This window comes from Clinocottus analis, unplaced genomic scaffold, assembly GCF_023055335.1.
Source record: "Clinocottus analis isolate CAN_PGR_092001 unplaced genomic scaffold, fCliAna1.0.p SCAF_1, whole genome shotgun sequence".
Lineage (NCBI taxonomy): Eukaryota > Metazoa > Chordata > Actinopteri > Perciformes > Cottidae > Clinocottus > Clinocottus analis.
In genome coordinates, this window is record NW_027175820.1 from 18,746,974 (window position 1) to 18,766,241 (window position 19,268).

General features: G+C 42.4%; 2 protein-coding genes across 2 annotated transcripts; both read left to right on the forward strand.

Annotated features, from left to right (window-relative positions):
* Positions 1-440: 440 nt before the first annotated feature.
* On the forward strand, positions 441-9,821 carry chrnb4 (cholinergic receptor, nicotinic, beta 4 (neuronal)). Its single transcript, XM_068601845.1, has 7 exons — positions 441-495; positions 1,074-1,546; positions 4,109-4,254; positions 5,330-5,374; positions 5,596-5,705; positions 6,689-7,745; positions 9,036-9,821. Exons 2-7 carry the CDS (start codon positions 1,498-1,500, stop codon positions 9,198-9,200), a joined length of 1,572 nt encoding a protein of 523 aa, XP_068457946.1. The 5' UTR covers positions 441-495; positions 1,074-1,497; the 3' UTR covers positions 9,201-9,821.
* A 2,350-nt stretch (positions 9,822-12,171) lies between these two features.
* On the forward strand, positions 12,172-18,772 carry chrna3 (cholinergic receptor, nicotinic, alpha 3). The gene is made up of 6 exons (XM_068573032.1): positions 12,172-12,248; positions 12,762-12,901; positions 15,096-15,140; positions 16,513-16,622; positions 16,899-18,099; positions 18,220-18,772. The coding sequence occupies exons 1-6, from the start codon at positions 12,188-12,190 to the stop codon at positions 18,346-18,348; spliced, it is 1,686 nt and encodes a 561-aa protein (XP_068429133.1). The 5' UTR covers positions 12,172-12,187; the 3' UTR covers positions 18,349-18,772.
* The last annotated feature ends 496 nt before the right edge of the window (positions 18,773-19,268 follow it).

Here is a 19,268-nt window from a genome sequence, read left to right on the forward strand (position 1 = left end):
TGTGCCATCCATGGCCCTGTGCCCTTGCACCTGATAAAAGTATGTGAGGCTCAAAACCTAATCAGCCCTCATTGATCTGCTCTCAATAATCCAGAATCTTTGGCGTTAGAATTTACAACTCCAAGTGCGTCCTTGGGGCTGCTCTTCATGCCGGATACAGTTCCTTTACTGGCCATCATAATGAGACTTTAAACTGCGTGGCCACTGTAAATCTGCCTCACTAAAATTGCACTGCTCCTGGTCTGACTGGCCTTCACTTCACTAAATCTCACATCCAGGACCAGAGAATCATTTATTGTTCTCTCATGACCACATTCGCTAAAGCATTGTGAAGTCAGCAAATGATGGGAAGTCCCAGGATCGTCATCTAATGTTTGTTCATGGGAGGAGAATTAGGGCCAGATTGGTTCTCTGATGCCTGTTGTCTCACTGAGGAGGATGTTTTACCAAAGCTTTGAGGAAACAAGCCTCACCCTGACATGTGGCTACATTCTGGTTAAAGACAATTACATTGCATAGTATAAAACCTAAGAAAATGGGAGAGTATGCAGTTCTAGACATTTTAATTACATGTATTTTCTGTAGTGTAGGAATTTACTGATTTCAATCCATTAACAGAGTGTGAGGGCAACCGATGTCAGATGCATAAATATCAAATAGCAATTTATGGAGCCAAATCACGGTCAATAGTTTTTGCTCATTTGACAAAAAGATTTGAACCTGCAAATTTAAGTCTTGGTCTTGAACTTTGAAAAATGCAACAATGTATTTGAAATAAGTGTATGAAACATTGTTTTGGATTAAATATAACTTTGATTTAGGAATACACTCAGTCACAGATATTATATTTTCAACTTTCTTTCTCTCTCTCTCTTTTTTTTTTTTAGAGTTTCTAATTTAATCTTTTCGAGTTCAAATCTTCTTTACAGATTCAAATCTTTTTTTCTTCTTCAAATAAACAAAACTATTGCCATTGATATGTCTCCGTCGAGTTTTCATAGCGTTCATGCATGCATCTCACCAAATTCAAGCGCAAAGGTTGAGAAATGAATAACCCCCATTTTCCCTTTCAGTTCGTAAAACACAGCGTGCACATCCAGTGAACAATGCATCCTAAAACAGCTGCTGATGTAAACGTCTCTCCGACCACAGACCGGGGCCGGACCTGCAGGACTGGATGGGGACGGAGAGAGCAGCGCTCCAGGACGAGGCGGCTGCGTGTCGACAGCGCGTAAAGACCCTACAGGAGACTCGGGGAAGTTTATGGGGCGGATTGCTTTCAAGCAAATCCCCCAAAGACGGAACAACCGATAAATCGCTTTTTGGCGAATTATCACTTTTTTTCTTCTTCTTCTTCTTCTTCTCCCAGGCATCAGCAACGTGCTGTTGAAGTGTCCAAACCGCAGATTCCGGCATGTCCGAGAGGAAGAGCGCTCAACAACGCAGCTGTGAGGCATCACCACCGACAACTCCTGCGGATCAGATGGTGCCGAAAAAATGACTCGGACTCTTTGCATCCTCGCTTACTTCCTCTCCTTGGTCCACTGTAAGTTTCACTTTCTTCACGTTTAGTGACCTGCCCTACTAATTAACGCAGATCTATTCATTTGCTTTGGCATGTGTGTCGGCTGCACATTTGGATGAGAGGGGGCTTGAAAGTGCTTCTGTTTGTGAAGTTTCCAGCAGGTTCTGTGGTGCATAGCAAAGATGCAGATATACCTCAACTGCTTCCTTTTCTTTGTTAACACATGCATGAATAAGTAACAAAAAAACAGTGTGATACTATAAAGCCGGTGTTACATTAGGGACATAATGTCTGATTAATCAGACTTGGCCTTGTTGTAAAATGTGGCAGATTCACCTTCACTGTATTTTAAGATGTTTAAAGCAGGCTCTACACACACACACTGTTAGAACCACAGTCCCCTGAACCCATAGAAGTATCGGTTTTAGTAACTTCCCATCCTTTTCTTGACTTCTTTAGCATCACTTTTGTATGTCACCAAAATGGGTTCACTTGGGAGACCAATACTTCATAATGTGACTGTATTTTTTGTACAAATATCAGTGATGACATTTAAGTGAGGAATCCTCATGTGTGTAACAGAGACAACACTCTCTTTGTCTACTATTGTATCCCTCCATATAAAAGGGAGGAGGAAAAAGACAGAGGAAGACGTGCCCATTTTATGAATACAGATTAACATATCACTAAACGGTGGAATATAACGGAGTCAGAGAGAAAAAAAAATCTGTTGTTTTCAACCTTTGCAACATGTTTTGGTCCATCACACGCCTCATTACGCTCTCAGGTCTCTTAACTCTATTACATTTTTGTATAATTTTTTTTTCTCGAGTGTGCTGTGCATAGTGACCTTATCAACTGCTGACTCTACCATTGTTTTAACACGCCCGACTTCACTCTCCATTAACGTAATGTCAACACAATACTTGAGGTGCTTTTCATTTTACACATTAAACCTTTGCACACACCCCCACACACACACTTAGACACACCGGTGGCAGTTCACAGCAGGTAATCACAAGTGTGGCTGGTTTGCCAGTGGCCCTCATCTCTGGGCAAGGCAGAGCTTGTTTAACTCAGGTCTCTCAGGGCTTTGACAACACACCATCTGTGAAAGGGTGCTGTGAAAGTCTGACTGCGTTGGAAGGGACCGCAGCCAAGACACAGTCATGGCAGCATGCGCTGACCCGTGGGGCTCGGCTGTATGCATGCCACGCCCTGCAAACCTCCAGGAGTCTGTGGGCCAATAATGGCACACACAGTTTGATACTGAGCAAGAAGAGAAGTATTGGAGTTGGACGTCTAACCTCGTTCTTACTGAAAGCATCATCGCAAAGGTTCACATAAAGGCACAAGCTATAAACATTCATGAACATCACTCGGCAGAATATTGACAACCATGGCGATTACTTTTCTCCAGGCCGATCAGTAAGAGTCTCGTGAGCTTCATGTGTGTTTGAGTGTTTCCCGAGAGTTAGTTGACTCAGCTGCTCCGGACCATGGGGGCATAAATAACCTGCTGGATGTAAAGAAAGTGGAGGAGGTAATGCTACATGTATTTAGTCTGCTCCAAATGAGACGCAGTAATCATCAGTTTCAGTCGCGCTTGTCTTCACCCCTGACATGAGCTTCATTTATCAGGAATGGAGGGAAGGATGTTGAGTTGAAGTTGTTGGTATTCTGGGCTTATTCTCACTTTAATGATACATCCAGGGGTTTTGCTCAAAGCAAAAGCAGAATTCCTAGCATGCGGTGCAAATATCTGCCCAAATTACTTAGTTGGACATGACTCTAGGGCCTCCGTTAGATTTCATCATAAATCGCACGACAAAGTCATCCCTGTATTTCTTAATTACCAGATGATCTTTCCCTTAAACTATAGATATATACACTGTACAAACATGCAGTTTGTATGAAGCAGCCAGACACAGGTGGATGAGAAACAGTATTATGCTCAAAAGATTTAGTTCCTTCGTTTACGTAGTGTTTGAGAGTTTTAGCACGGATGCATGATAGAGAGGGTATACCTGTCTACATGGAAATCAGTGTTATATGAATTACACAGGTAATGGGGTAGTCAGCATTACAATGGTTCCCCCCACAAAAAGCAAATGGGATTTTTCTAGCAACTGCCTTTTTTTTTTTTTACATATAAAGCTTTAAAATTAAGGAAAAGAGTATTTACTGATATACTTTAGGCTGTAGATCACAACATAAAAATATCTTGAAGCTTGTGTTAACCACAGGCATTTAACCAATAACCCATTAAAAACACATATTGACTTAGAGACGAGGGAACCGAAGATGCAAACTCGTTTCTGGATTTTAGAACTCCTTCTCATTTGTTTCCAGACCTTAAGCTGTTGCAAGACCTTAAGCTTTTCTTAAGGTCTTGCAGAGTAACGCTCAGGACGCAAGAGCACCACTGGTCCACCACAACATGAATGACTTTTTTTTTCAGTTACTATATATATCCACTGAACACTTATGCTCTCAGGGTCTTGTCTTGATATTGATATGTTGGATGTGTACAAACTACCTGTGCATAATACAAATAATCATTGAAAAAAATTGTGTCACCAGGTAGCAGCAGCGCCGACTCAGAGGAGCGTCTCGTAAACTGGTTGCTGGGAAAGGATCGCTACAATCCGCTCATCCGTCCGGCTGTCAACAGGACAGAGAGAGTCCCAGTGAAGCTGCAAGTGTCTCTGGCTCAGCTGATCAGTGTGGTAAGACACCAAATAATTCTTCCTAGCATGAATATGTGGGTGCGTTTGTCTATGTGGGAGAGAATATGTGCTGGGGTGACAAAGAGGGAGAGAAAGAGGATGATAGAAAAGACGGAGCAAAAGTCACAGGGCATTGAGAAAGCAGTGTGTTATCACTAGCTCTATAGATGGATGCAGTGGAGGATAGATGTGGTCAGCTGTGATCTCAGCCTCTGTCATGTCCAGATTGAAACTTCAGCACATTGGATTAAAAGGGGCTATAAAGCTGTTTTAGCCACAGTGATAGAGGTTCTCCTGTGATTTACAGTGGAGGCTTCCTTCCCGCTGCCGACCAAGGCAGCGAGACTCACAGGCTCAGTGGATGACTTTGTAACGTACCCTCAGAATAATTGCCATTTGGGATCACTCTATTGATGTATTCATGTGTATGTCATGGCAGTGTGATGACAATGTCATCAACAAATGTGTTAACAAGCAATCAGAGAAGACGGGAGGATTTAAATGTGGTTATTTTTGACCTCACTTCAATCTAGATGCCAGAGTAAAGATGACAGTTAGCGAGGTTCACCTGGAGGTAGTGTTACAACAGCTCTGTCCTCATATTCCAATAACGTTTGCTTTGCAATGGAAGTTGCAGGAGCCGGAGAGTGTGTTGAGATGCTGACACTGTCCAGTATAGATAACAAAAACCTTGTTGTGACCTTGTTACATCAGCAGAAACAGTTGCCTCTCGGTCCTCAGCATCTTCATTGGGTTTCTTTTACCGTCGCCATTTTGGCTTTTTGCAACCAGAAGTGATGTGAGAGGTACAAGTACAATTGAACAATGAATAAGACAGTTTTAGGCAACCTCCTCCTCATGAGAACTCAGCTCTCTCTGTTAATATAGCATGCACAGAGGACTGTATTACTATATTGAACTACATTTACTCAAGAACTTGCACATCCACATAAAAGGTGCCAGTTTTTCCTTATAATACAATGTTCAAGATCAGCAAATGCACTTATATTTCTATACACAATTTAAATTGTACTTGTGCATGAAAATCATTTCTACTTATTTTGTGCCTTTTCAGAATGAAAGAGAACAGATCATGACCACAAATGTCTGGCTCACTCAGGTAAGTGTGCTGAAGCTCACCTGTATTTTTAGTCACAGCATTGTATGTCTTGTTAAATGTCCTTCCCTCTGAACTTGAATTAAACCATATCAATTCTTCCTCTTCTGTAATTTTGCTCCAGACATATTTAACTGATAACGAAGCATGTAATTAGAAATGAGCTGGCATTGAGAAAGTGTTTGGAAGTCAGACTTGACAGCCGGGTCTCTCCGTCTCTGCAGCACTGGGTGGATTACAGGTTATCATGGGACCCTACGAAGTATGAAGGTATCGACAAGCTGCGTATTCCCTCCAGACACATCTGGCTCCCAGATATTGTCCTGTACAACAAGTAAGCGTCACTGGAATGTCGTAGTGTTACAGTATGTCACAGAGATTTTACATTCATATGTGCAATGTTTTAAATTCGATGATAATTACGTAGAAGGTTCTAAAAACAAAAGTTTGTTCCAAAAACAAAAACTGAGGGAGCATGCTGAGGCAGTATAAAGGAAACAAAGGAAACATTCTAAATCCTAAAGTCACAACTAAAAGAAGGAAAGCAAAAAGACTAAATACACACGGGTCTAATCAACCCGTAAAACACAGGTGAGATAGAAAACAGGTGGGACTCAAACAAAGGAAGGAAGTAAAATACATTACATGAGGATTGGGCAAAATATAACAGAAAAAAAACAAACTACAACCAAATCCCAGGACTATGACACTGTGGTTTTGAATATGAATGGGAAATTCTATCTGACAGCAAGACTTCTGAGATTTAAGATGGTTTCTGTTCACCATCCATATTTCCCAAAATAATTCTCTGGAGCCTCTGCAGATTTTATATATGATCGAACGTTTTAATCTTTCCCCGGTCGAGTTCATTTTGATATTGATTTACAATAGGAAATAACCAATACAAAATCTTCAATATGTGTACCGTAAAAGTTGGGTAACAAGCCGCTCCTACCTTCGGTGGGTGTCCCCGCTGTAGCAAGCTAACGTTGTTGCTAGTTCCCAAATTCGCGTCCCCGCTGCCGTAGCTGGGAGCCGAGCCGGGGCTGGTCCAGCTACCGTCGGTGGTTGTCGGGGAGCAAGCAGGGAGCTAGCGAAGAACTAGCAGCAGTGCTAGCTGGCTACAACGGGGAGCTAGCGGGGACACCCACCAAAGGTAGTTTTACGGTAGCTTTTCTGTTATCTTCACTTCACAGTGACTGTTGATAACACAGATTCTCTAAAGTTCTCTCTCTCTCTCTCTCTCTCTCTCTCTCTCTCTCTCTCTCTCTCTCTCTCTCTCTCTCTCTCTAATTCTCTCTCTCCATCTTCTTACAGTGCTGACGGTACCTATGAGGTAACCGTCTTCACCAATGCCATTGTCCTTTTCAATGGCAGCATCAGCTGGCTTCCTCCAGCCATCTACAAAAGCGCCTGTAAGATTGAGGTCAAGCATTTCCCCTTCGACCAGCAGAACTGCACACTCAAGTTCCGCTCTTGGACGTATGACCACACGGAGATTGACCTGATCTTGAAGTCTGAGATGGCAAGTATGGATGATTTCACTCCCAGCGGGGAGTGGGATATCCTGGCACTACCAGGGAGACGGACTGTCAGCCCCCTGGATCCCACCTATGTGGACCTCACGTATGACTTCATTATCAAAAGGAAGCCTCTTTTCTACACCATAAACCTCATCATTCCCTGTGTTTTGATCACCTCTCTGGCCATTCTGGTCTTCTACTTACCGTCAGACTGCGGGGAGAAGATGACCCTCTGCATCTCTGTGCTCTTAGCTCTCACGGTGTTCTTGCTTTTAATCTCAAAGATTGTTCCCCCCACCTCACTGGATGTGCCCCTGATCGGCAAGTACCTGATGTTCACCATGGTGCTCGTGACCTTCTCCATCATCACCAGTGTGTGCGTGCTTAACGTCCACCACCGCTCTCCGAGCACCCACACGATGCCGTCCTGGGTCAAGCTGATATTTCTTGTCAAACTGCCTGCCTTACTGTTCATGAGGCGCCCTCAGAATAACTCTGCACGCCAGAGACTTCGCCGACAGCGGTGTTTTAGTGCGAGAAGATCCATTTTGGGCTTGGGTTATCCAGTCGCATCCAAAACAGATTTTACCTTGTCATCTTCTGCCCTGCTGTCTTCTGCCAACTCTGCCTTCTCCACCCCAGGACACAAAAATGTCGCCCCTCCGCTGGGCTACAGCCATTCCAACAGGAAGGGGGACTTGCGAACCACTGATTTCCATTCCAGTGGTTTCACCTCCCCCCATGACCTGCAGCAGAAAAGCAACTCAGATTGGGCTGCCGATGTCCAGGAGGCGGTGAACGGGGTGCGCTTTGTGGCTGAGCACATGATTGGAGATGATGATGACCAGAGTGTATGTATCCACATTTTAACCAAATGTTTCATTACGTTTATACAGTGCTATAGCTACATTTTGTGCGACTAAAAAGGTTTTCACAACTGATATTTAATAATTCAAGGAAGATGGATGTTTTCTCTGAGGAATAAGACATTTATATTTTAAGGTAAAATAATAAATTCATTTTGATTAGATTTTTTATTATTTTTTAAATGTATCACAAAACAAAAACATGTACATTGGACTATTTTTTATCCTATTCGACTCATCTAATAATGAGCAGATTGTATACTGAATGAGTACTGTTAATGAATACACATTCCCCTCTGACAATTTTATTTTAGAAGACTTAGAAAAGGGTGAGGTCATCTGACCTCTGTAGCCTGATCCTCATCTTTAGAGGCTAGGTGTTGCTATAGTACACACTTAAATCTATTTCTGTGGAATACTCTTGTAAGTATGGAGTTTGAGCAGGAAGGCTATTATCCTTGCTTAGCATAGACACTCAAGCAAGTTTGCAAAAAGTGCAGGTATTTATACAATTTCAACACTGTCAGTTGCCTCCTTTTCCTTCCATCCTGATCCCAATAAACTGGATCAAAGGTGTTTGCATTGGTGTGATAATGTTTACTGTACATTCTGTTTCCACCGATGCACAGTAAGAACTATACAGTAACCTTAAGTAGGGGCTGTGACCCAGCAAATTAAAAGCAGCCTTTTGATAATCAATCTCGTTCTCTGATAAATCAACGAAATAAGGAGGAACCATTGTGTTGAAAGACTCAATAGCTTTTTCTGTGTTGGAAACGTCTGTATTTTATACAAATACGTCAGCCATCAGCACCCAAAAAGAATGATTACCTTTTCCGCTATATTAGTGGTATGAATTGATGCAACACATATGGCAGTGTATTGAAATGATCATTAAGTCTATCACAGAACACCTTACGTTACAATTCAACCCAATTCAATGGCCTACAAACGCTACAGACTACAAGACATATTCACTTGATGTATGTAAAATGTGTGAAGGTTGACGGTTTGTTTAGATGCAAGGATTCAGAAAGGGAACCACTCTCACACTTTATTTATTCATTCATTCATTTACTTAGTTACACTCTCTGCCCCCAAGTGGCAGCTCAGAGGCATGGTAGCGCCTGCAGACGACACACTGGGAGAGGATTACGAACTCATCTCACTGTTCTGCAATACTGATGGTTCATTTTCAGAAAAGCCTGTATTAACTTTGTTGTTGCAAATACATGAATACTGAGTATGTTTGATTTGATTTCTGTGTATTTGCAGGTGATAGACGACTGGAAGTATGTGGCCATGGTGGTGGATCGGATGTTCCTGTGGATTTTTGTGATAGTATGTGTGGTGGGCACGCTGGGCTTATTTCTCCAGCCAGTCTTCCAGACTCAGATTGTTCCCAACCAGCAGACCAACTCAGATACTCCTCGCATGTGAGGAGTTATGAAGAAAACAACAGCAAATTATTTTTTTTCTGCAGGCCTGCAGTAGTTGAAAAACATTTTTGTGTCCCCTTAAAGAGTTTAGTACCATATTAGTGGGGCCGAAAAGCAATGACAGCATCGTCGTCTATGCCAAACCCCACTAATAAAACGTCTGAGAGGCTTGGACTAGACAAAAAAAAAATACTTGCAACCACTTATTGTGTATATCAGTGGAACAGACAGGCTTGTTGTGCGAGATAGGACTTAGATCGAATGTCTCCTAATATTTAAAACCACATGGTCCACGGCAATACAACCATCTACAGTACCAAACATTTTGAGGAAAGGGTACATCTGCAATGGAAGTAATGAGACATCATTGCGCTGAGGTCCTTTCCATCCATGTCTCCAAAGGACAGCTGCAGAACTGGACTGAATAGAGCTTTCACTGCACTTAAGTATGCTGAACTTTTGTAGAAACATAGCCAATATGTCTGAGGTTTGAGGAACCTGTGTCTGCTGTCAGATGTTGTTTGACGCCTAATTTGTGTAAGTCCCATTACCATGTCATTGAAATGTGATGTGTGATTAAAGAATGAATAATGTCCTCTTTTATTTTGATCAAATGTATGAAACCCACAATAAAGTCTTCAAATTGTCAGGATAAAAGCTTCATTAATCTGTGTTGCCAGTGATAAAGTTAGCCTTCAGAGCCAATATGTTCGCTGAGAATGTGCCAATTACAACATTTCACCACAAAGATAAGACGGTTGTTTAATTGAAATGTGAGAGTGTGACCTGGCAAAAAATAATGTTGACACAACAAAACTGCCTTGAGATGGGCCTGATCTGGACTACATGTCTTGAGGCGCTGTGCTTTTTAAGGCGAGGGCCCTGCCAAATATCCTTCAGCCAGCCACTTCTAAAAGAATGTGTACAATGGTTTGAACAAAGTGTACTTGTTTCAGACACTAATCTCATGACCATTCATTTGTTTCTTTACACAAGAATTGATCTCTGTTAATTGCTTATTTGCACACACCGACAAACGCAGCCACACACATCCGAGCTACGCAAAACACACTAGCACATGCAGAACTGAACACACACTCCACATTTGCTGCTCAATAAACTGTGCTGAGTGGGCTCGTTGGATTCTGCAGACTGTTGGTTGTTTTGTGAGACCTTTATTGAAATCAAGAGACAGCGATTTGCATCACCAGTAATGTTTTTTCTTAATCTCTGTTTACAGTTTTTGAGATCGTTCTCATTCACTTTTCAGCTTCTTGTCATCAAGAGAGACGCTGCCGAGCCACAACATATGCATCAACGAGTCATCTGTTTCAATCCAAACAAAGCTGGAGGAGTCGTCTTTCAGCACTCAATGGAAGGTCCCATATATCACGTCAGCAGCCTTTTGTCATTAGTCTCCGATAAGATATGCATGGGAGCATTGTCTTTGAGAATTGCCCTGCCACATAAGCAAGCATTAAGTGGTTTCCAACAAAGATCTACCATAAAAAAGTCCTAAATCCTAAAAAAAAATGTGAGTTTAATCAAAATTCCATTTTCCAATCCAAGTTGTATATACAGGATAGCCTTTGTGGCATAGGATGTATTGTTAAAAGAACCTCAGCCTTCTGTAAACAACCTTTCATTTTGCGCTGTCTGGAAGAATGAAGGTCAAATTAATATGTATTACTATCTCTATGTGATGTAACATCCCCCCATAGGGGTGATTCTCTTTTCACTTATCCCACTCAAAGGAGTTGAGAGTGCAGGGTCAGACACCAAACAGCGACTCTGGTGCTGAAAGGGATTTATTTATCGTGTAAGGGGACTTCAGCAGGGTGGATGTTTGCTGAAAGGCACTTGGACCTCCCCTTCATCCTGCTGAAGGACAGGACTGTCAAACCACTGACTGGGACAGTCTGCTGACTATAGGAAAGAAAAGTCCTTCTCTGAACAGACAATAAAGAGAGGAAAATAAAAGGGGACTTACCAGCAGACATTTTTATAAAAGAAGAAACACACACACACACACACACACACACACACACACACACACACACACACACACACACACACACACACACGCACACACACAGGATGTTGTCTGAACACCAAAAATCAATGTAAAACCATTCAGTCAATCAAGATGAATGATGTCATGCTGAAGGCCACACAACCCCAGTAGCACACATGCTACACTGTGACTATTGATCTTGGTTAAGGTATTGAAGGTTATTTGTTGATTTTATATGGATGTCTAATATGGGGGAACTATGTATGAATTGAACTTGGGTTTGTCTGTATAATATTTGCTAATTGTTTAACATAAAAACAACTCAGCTGATCCGCTTCATATTGACAGATTGATTATATTTGATTGACAGCCCACAAACGTGCACCATTTAATTAGTGCTAAATCCTGACTTGTTTTCCAACGGAGCCCCGCCCACTTCAGGTCAGTGAGTTTAAATGAATAAAAACGTAAACCGAAATAGTAAATACAATAAACATTGAAATCTAACAATATTAATAACTCTGGCAGAAACAAATATGTTCATTTCAGATCTCGTAACTCTTGCTTTGAATCTGATGGAGAAAAGATGTTAGGGTCTTGATGAGAGATTACTTTATCTAATTATACAGACACGAGTCCTGGGAAACGGAAGCGAGTCAAAATCCACGAGATGGATGATGTGTCGCGTGTTGGGGTCACGAGGTGAACAAATGCGCACCCCTGACCAGGGTTTGATCCTTGTTTCATCAGGTTAGGTCGCTATAGGTTGCACTCTTTTTGCAGCGCAGTGTGCCTCCTATCAGTGACAGTGTACTCCGGCTGGCTCTGCCTCCCTCCCTGTGCTCTCTCTGCTCTCTCTGTAACTGCGGACGCGCTTTCACTCTTCTCACTTTCTCCTCCTGTCGGCTCCCCAGTGCTGCTGCTGCTGCTGCCGCTGACCCTGGACACAACTCAGATTTGTCATTTCAAACAGGATGAAAGACACGTTTTGCTTCGTTGTGCCCACGTGTTGCTTCCTCGTGTTTCTTCTTCGACGTAAGTAATGATACTACTTTAACACACCATACTTGTTGCTCTACATACATGTGTTTAACAACAATTGCCACAGTTAATGATGCAGGCTGCCTCTACAGAATGATCAATTAAAATAGGTACTGAAATGATCTCATCTGTGAAATAGGCTCTTATTTAAATCCTACATTTTGTATAAGACAAACATTCTGGGAAGGGATGAATGAAACCTTTGAGCTGTTGTTAATTTAGAGATGCATGCATTTGTATTGGTGCAAATCATTATTCTTCATGCTCGAGAAAACCTCAAAATGAATCAGACTAACACAGCATGATTGGAAGTAAGACTCTGAGATTACAAATGAAATGTTTGTGAGTCAATCAGTGTCCTGAAATAGGTTAATATGAAGGTATACTGCACCCCTGGTTTGACCACTAACAAACTATTCACCTTGTAACCAAGCCGTAGGCTACTGTCCACGCTACTAAACCACATTGTAGTGACAGATCCATTACTGACAATCTGCTCTCTTTCAGGAGGCTCCTGTTCAGAATCAGAGCACAAGCTCTTCTCTGTGATATTCTCCAGCTACAACCAGTTCATACGACCGGTGGAAAATGTGACCGATCCAGTCGTTGTGCAGTTTGAGGTGTCCATGTCACAGCTGGTCAAAGTGGTAAGTGCTGATGTGTATTGCTTGTGTGTACGGGCGGCTACTTCACCACACTCAGACATGCATCACGTAGCTTAATAATCATGATCGCAGTGAAAACCAACAAGGAATTACATGTGGAGGGTATGAACATAAGACTAAATAGTGTGAGTATGTGTGTTTGTGTGTGTCGATTTGTGGACTTAGGCAACAAAGTTTCAGAGAATTGAGACACCTGAGATACTCCTAGCTCGTGTGTGCAAGCCCCTGAGTTAGAACCCCGAGGAGAGCGTTACTCTACCAAAGAAGAGGCAGTGTGGCTGTTTGTCTGGCCAAGACAAGATGGGGAATGTCAGCTGTCTCAGTACCCCTCAGTTTAGGCAGTCTCTATCACTCAATCACTGTCACTTCAGATGCGCACCTCTGGATTTAACAGGAGTTTCATCAGATCTTGTTGACTGCAGACTGGCGCGGCAGACAGAGATTTAGACGGCTCTGGAGCTGATGTTGATAATTAAGCAAAGAGCCTCGCGTTGGAGAGGGAGGACAGCTTCTTTACAAAATTAACAGCCTTGTTCTCTATCACATCAGTCTCCCTGCTTGTGCTGAATAACAAGAGGAGGTGCTCATCAGCTCTTTTATTTGAGGGATTTGAATGAAATTAGTATCATCATCTTTAAAAAATACTGTAAATAAATAAAGTAAAGACTTACTTAGCTTAGTTTAGCATCCAATATTTTTCACAAACTCATATCTTTGAAATAAATGTCATTTTCAATTAAAAAAAAATCAGCCAATAGTAACCAATAATATTAAGGGTCTGACACATTGTGGGCCGTTTAAATCGGTTCTCCTTTGCCTATTGCCCACAGACAATCTAATTATTGTTGGTTTATCTCAAGAGCTAGATAAGAATTAAAGACCTATCTGGATCTAGATTTGTCACAGAGACAAATTATAATTTGTTACATTCTCCTTAACTCGGTGGCTGTAGCAGACTGCGATGCTCCCCGAGTTGATGGATGACCATAATTTCTGCACACCTGGTGCATCGGAAGAAAGATACAATTGGCGTTGGTCAGCCTACAGCGATTACAACCGGGCTAAATGAGCTCATTTAGACAGAGGTGGTTCAGTCGTCATCTCACAATCAAGGATCATAATACCACAGGCTTCGTGCTTGTAGGTTCAGGCGGCAGTGTGGCAACAGAAAATGTTCTTTAACGAAATTCAGCGTTTTCAGTTTTTTGTAAGAGTTTGACGATAAGATCGAAACCACTCTTATGTCAGTTTGTCCATTAAATATAAAATTATTGCAATGAGACAAAAACAACAGGATGGCTGTCTTTGTTTTGAACTAAGCTAACGGACTACTAGCTGTAACTTCATATCTAGAGCACAGCTAGTTGAGGCAGAGACGTTTGAGAAGGCCATTGACCTCGAGTAGTTGAGGTCAAGACATCCTATTGGTCATGTCGTAAGCCCTGAACAAATCAGGATATCTGTGAGCAAGGACGCCTTGCTACCTTGCTTTTCTCCTGTGATTTACCGATACTACCGTCTGTTTCTTCCAAACTTAGTGCATGCCGACCTCCGTATAACCCCACTTCAAAACACACAAACTACCCCTTTATGTCTTAGTTTTGATCACGACATCAGACTATGTGGTCTGCCATGTTTGGAGCATACATTCCCAAGATACAGTACCTTGTAAAATAGTGCTATTCTTGCATTTCTACAAAAAAAAACCATGCAGCCAGAGAAAAGATATGAAGGCTTTAATTCTACATAGGGGGAAAACGCAATTAATATAATGTTCGAAATGTATCTCGATTTGATTTGTGTTTCTGCACACTGACTGATTTGTTGATAGCATGTGTTAGCTGTCCTTAGCTATCCGGGTGCTTAAAAGTCACCAGTCTCCCAAAGATAATCCAGTTGCGCTTGTCCCACGGCCCGTTAAAGTCAGGGCTGTGCTGTGACCTCTTGGCTCCAGCTGTCATGTGGGCGATGCTTCAGGCGTGAAGGACCCAGGTGCGCCCCTCTTAATCATCTTGTCCGGCATACGCAGAGGTCTGACCCCGCGGAAAGCACACAACCCAATGATCCTCACCGGTGAATTGGCAATCACCTGTGACAGTGTTCTTCCATTTTTAACTTTACGATGTTAGCGACGCGTGTATTGTTTTTTTCTTTATCAATTCTGCTCTGTTTTCAGGATGAAATCAATCAGATCATGGAGACAAATCTGTGGCTGAGACATGTAAGTTTATGGCGCATGAATGTGCAAATGGACCTTGAGGAAGGACACCAAGTATGGATCCAGCCTCCTGTCATACATGATTCTTCGGGGCTGGACTGACAGGTTGAATTATTCATGGAAGGAAGCTCTTTCAGCAAATTGATCCTTATAGTCCATTTTTTTTTTGAAGAAAATAAAATCCTTCAAACCAATTCCACTGGGGCTTTGTTGTCAATTTTGGAATCTTTAATTATTTTTGAAACAATTTGACAGTGGTCTGGAATTTATATCATACTTGTGCATAATATTCCTTCTGGCAGTGGGACAGAAACCTTTAAGCATCTGCAACGCACCAAACCTGACAGATTCAACTGATTCAAACTCGATTGTATTTCATAATCATGTACAACACAAATGAAGCCGTGTATGCTGTATGGCTTGATGGTTTTGTCGTTTCCTACATAATGTCACTGCTGCAATGAAACATAGTGCAGTGAACCAGATCGGAATCAAATGAGGCAGGGCAGGTCTCCAAGTCAGTTTGCTGAGGAGCAAATACACATTTTCCATGTTGCTAAAGGTGTAATTGTTCCTTTGTGCTGAGAGCTGAAGCACCTTTTCATTTATTCTTTTGTGGTTTTGGAGTCTTTTTATGTACTGTAGAAACTTCCGGTTTCTATGTTACATCGGTTTCTAAGTAAAACCATTACAGCTCTCTGAGGTTGCTTTCTTGTTGTTGCTTTATGAGTCTCACAAGCATCTCTGGCTGTCCTCAAGAGAGGGTCAAAAACAGTAGCCACAAAGTCCATAAAACACACTATAAACTGTGGTCCATAATGTCTCCCCTTAGACTGCACAGTGGGTGAAGTCAGTTTATATGCCACAGTGGAAGATGATGACCTCTCAACATTATACAGGATAATGTGTTTGAAATCAGTCAGAGAAGATTTGCACAGTAAAAGATAATAACCAGAAGAAAACAACAAGTACTTTCTTGCTATTATTTCAGTTTTGTAGCTTCATAAAGCCGGCAACAACAAACCTGTTTGGTTTAAACTGCCTGGAAATAAATAATGCACTTGCAGATGTGGCCTCCTGGCACTTGTTAGGGTTTGTTTTGAAGGCACTCTATGCTCAGGGAATGCCTTGTTGGCCAGTCCATCACTTTGGATTGCCATGATATTTGTTACGGACATTGATTGCCCCCGAAGGATGCATTCGAATGATTTTGGTGATCCTCTAGCGAGGTGGATAGTTGTGGTTTTGAGTGAAATTTCTCTACAATTATTAGATGGAATATAATGATATTTTAAGATCCTTTAAGTTTCTATCACTGTAATTTTTCTGACTTGTTTTTAATGTGAATTAATAATTCTCTTGATTTTTTTCTTAGATCTGGAATGACTACAAACTCAGGTGGAATCCAAAGGATTTTGGAGGCGTGGAGTTCATCCGAGTGCCATCCAACAGGATATGGAAGCCAGACATTGTGCTCTACAACAAGTGAGCGTAACAACACACTCACGAATGGCTCAAAATCTCAGTTGATTGTTGAGTGCATTTACGATACAGGAAGCTATCATTAACCATTTCTCATTTTGCATGGCTCATTTTTAGTTTGTATATTCTTATAAGGACCATCTCAGGGTGCAAGTGATATCTTTAAGAAACAATAATACTTTGTGTATATCCTTCAGTTTGCTCTGCATTGACTCAACCTTCACTCTGTCTTCCTCTTTTATTTTCCTCAATCTTTCTTTATTTTCTCGCTCTCTACAGTGCAGTCGGAGATTTCCAGGTTGATGACAAAACGAAGGCCCTCCTTCGTTACAATGGTGAAGTCACTTGGATCCCTCCAGCCATATTCAAGAGCTCGTGCAAGATTGACGTCACTTACTTCCCCTTCGACTATCAAAACTGCACCATGAAGTTCGGCTCCTGGACGTACGACAAGGCCAAGATCGATCTGGTGCTTATTGGCTCAACCATCAACCTCAAGGACTTCTGGGAGACCGGCGAGTGGACCATCATTGATGCCCCTGGTTACAAACATGACATTAAGTACAACTGCTGCGAGGAAATCTACACGGATATCACCTACTCATTGTACATCCGCCGTCTGCCACTCTTCTATACCGTCAATATGATCATCCCCTGCCTCCTCATCTCCTTCCTCACCGTGCTCGTCTTCTACCTGCCGTCTGATTGCGGTGAAAAGATCACTCTGTGCATCTCCGTCCTGCTGTCTTTAACTGTCTTCCTCCTTGTCATCACAGAGACCATCCCCTCCACCTCGCTAGTCATCCCCCTGATTGGCGAGTACCTCCTCTTCACCATGATCTTTGTTACCCTTTCAATTGTGATCACTGTCTTTGTGTTGAACGTCCACTACCGCACGCCAAAGACCCACACTATGCCCTGCTGGGTGCGGACTGTGTTCCTGGGGCTGCTGCCCAGGGTGATGTTCATGACGAGGCCAGAGAGGGACCCTGAGAAGGTGACGGCGGGCGGCAATGTCCAGGCGACACATCCCAGGCCCTGTGCCGTACATTCGACGGGTACTTTTCAGAAGCAGCACAAGCCTCAGGCCCTGTCCTGTAGCGTGGTGTCCGGCCTGACGAACCGGCAACGGCTTTTCAACAACACAGAGCTCTCAAACCTCAATAACTTAAGCGGAGACCTTGCCAAAGGGGCAGGCTCAGCGCTCTTGTGCTGTGATGGCCGTTGCAACTGCTGCTGGCACCAGAGATCCAGCCAACTGCCCGCAGACTCCGGGGGAGGCAGCGGGGGGCTGGGCAGTTCGGGGCCGCTGCCTGGAGGCTGTGCAGTTGGGGTCGGAGCGGGGAGTCAGTGCTCCAGCTCCGAGTCTTTGGAAGGAGGAATAATGTCCCTGTTGCCGCTCTCACCTGAGATCCAGGAGGCTATCGACAGTGTCAAATACATAGCAGAGAATATGAGACTACAGAATGAAGCAAAGGAGGTGAGTGCTCACAATTATACAACTTTTTTTTAACTATTGTAAAACCGTATGTATAGGAAACCTACTTTGACAACGTCACCATATCATTGAAAATATGTTTCCTTGTGATCCTACTCACAGGTTCAGGATGACTGGAAGTACGTCGCAATGGTTATCGACAGAATCTTCCTCTGGGTTTTTGTCCTTGTGTGCATCCTGGGAACAGCTGGACTCTTCATCCAGCCTCTATTACTGTGGGACGACATTTGAATCAGTTTGATAAAGAAAATACTTCAATGTTGTTTAACTGCACAGCAATTACTATACAGAGTCTCACCATGGCACAGACAGAGGAAGTACAGAGCTGATCCAAAGTCAAGTCGAAACTATGACTGAGAATGTTTAAAGTAACTGTGTCTTCACAGATAGAGTAGATACTTTTTGTTTGCAGAAGTAGTTTAAAGACTCTCCAATGCAGAGGACATTGGGACATTGTTAACGAACAATGGCAACGACCATGGTGGTCATTTCATTGTTTACAAAGTAGTTCTTTACGAAATAGCAATATAATCTACAATGCTGGGCACAAAGCAGGTCTGTACACTGTTGGGTTATAAATAAATAATGTATTTCTCATTTTCTCTGCTTAAGGCAACATTTCAATCTGGAAGATTTTCCTCACGCCAGTGTGAAAAAAAACAGTATCCATTTCTTGTAGAGGCAGTAATCCACTCAAATCATCTTCGCCCGCTGATCAGCAACTTTCTGTCCTGCAGTTAAGATATTTTTGTCTTGGCCTGGATGTGCCAACCCTTCCGCCCTCTTCTGAAGACAATCTTTAATGCCAAGGTCACACCTTTTGCAATATCAATAATTGAACTTGAAGCACCGAATTTCTCATAGAGCGAGAATGCACCTACATTCACAAATGCAGCCAATGTGTCACCAGGAAGCTCGGTATTTGTTTCTTTAAATGTTTAGTCCACATTGAGATCCATGCCAAAAATGTAAATGTGTTTTTTGAGATAACAGAAGAAGGAAAAAAAGCATCCAACATGTCTTTCCATGTTTCTGATAACCAGGCATGGTGGTGGACCGTGTTCAAAGAGTGACATCAAGTGGCAATTATTTGTTACTACAAATCATAGCAAGGCCCTCTGGTTGTTGTAAAGGGATATGTCGCCCATTTT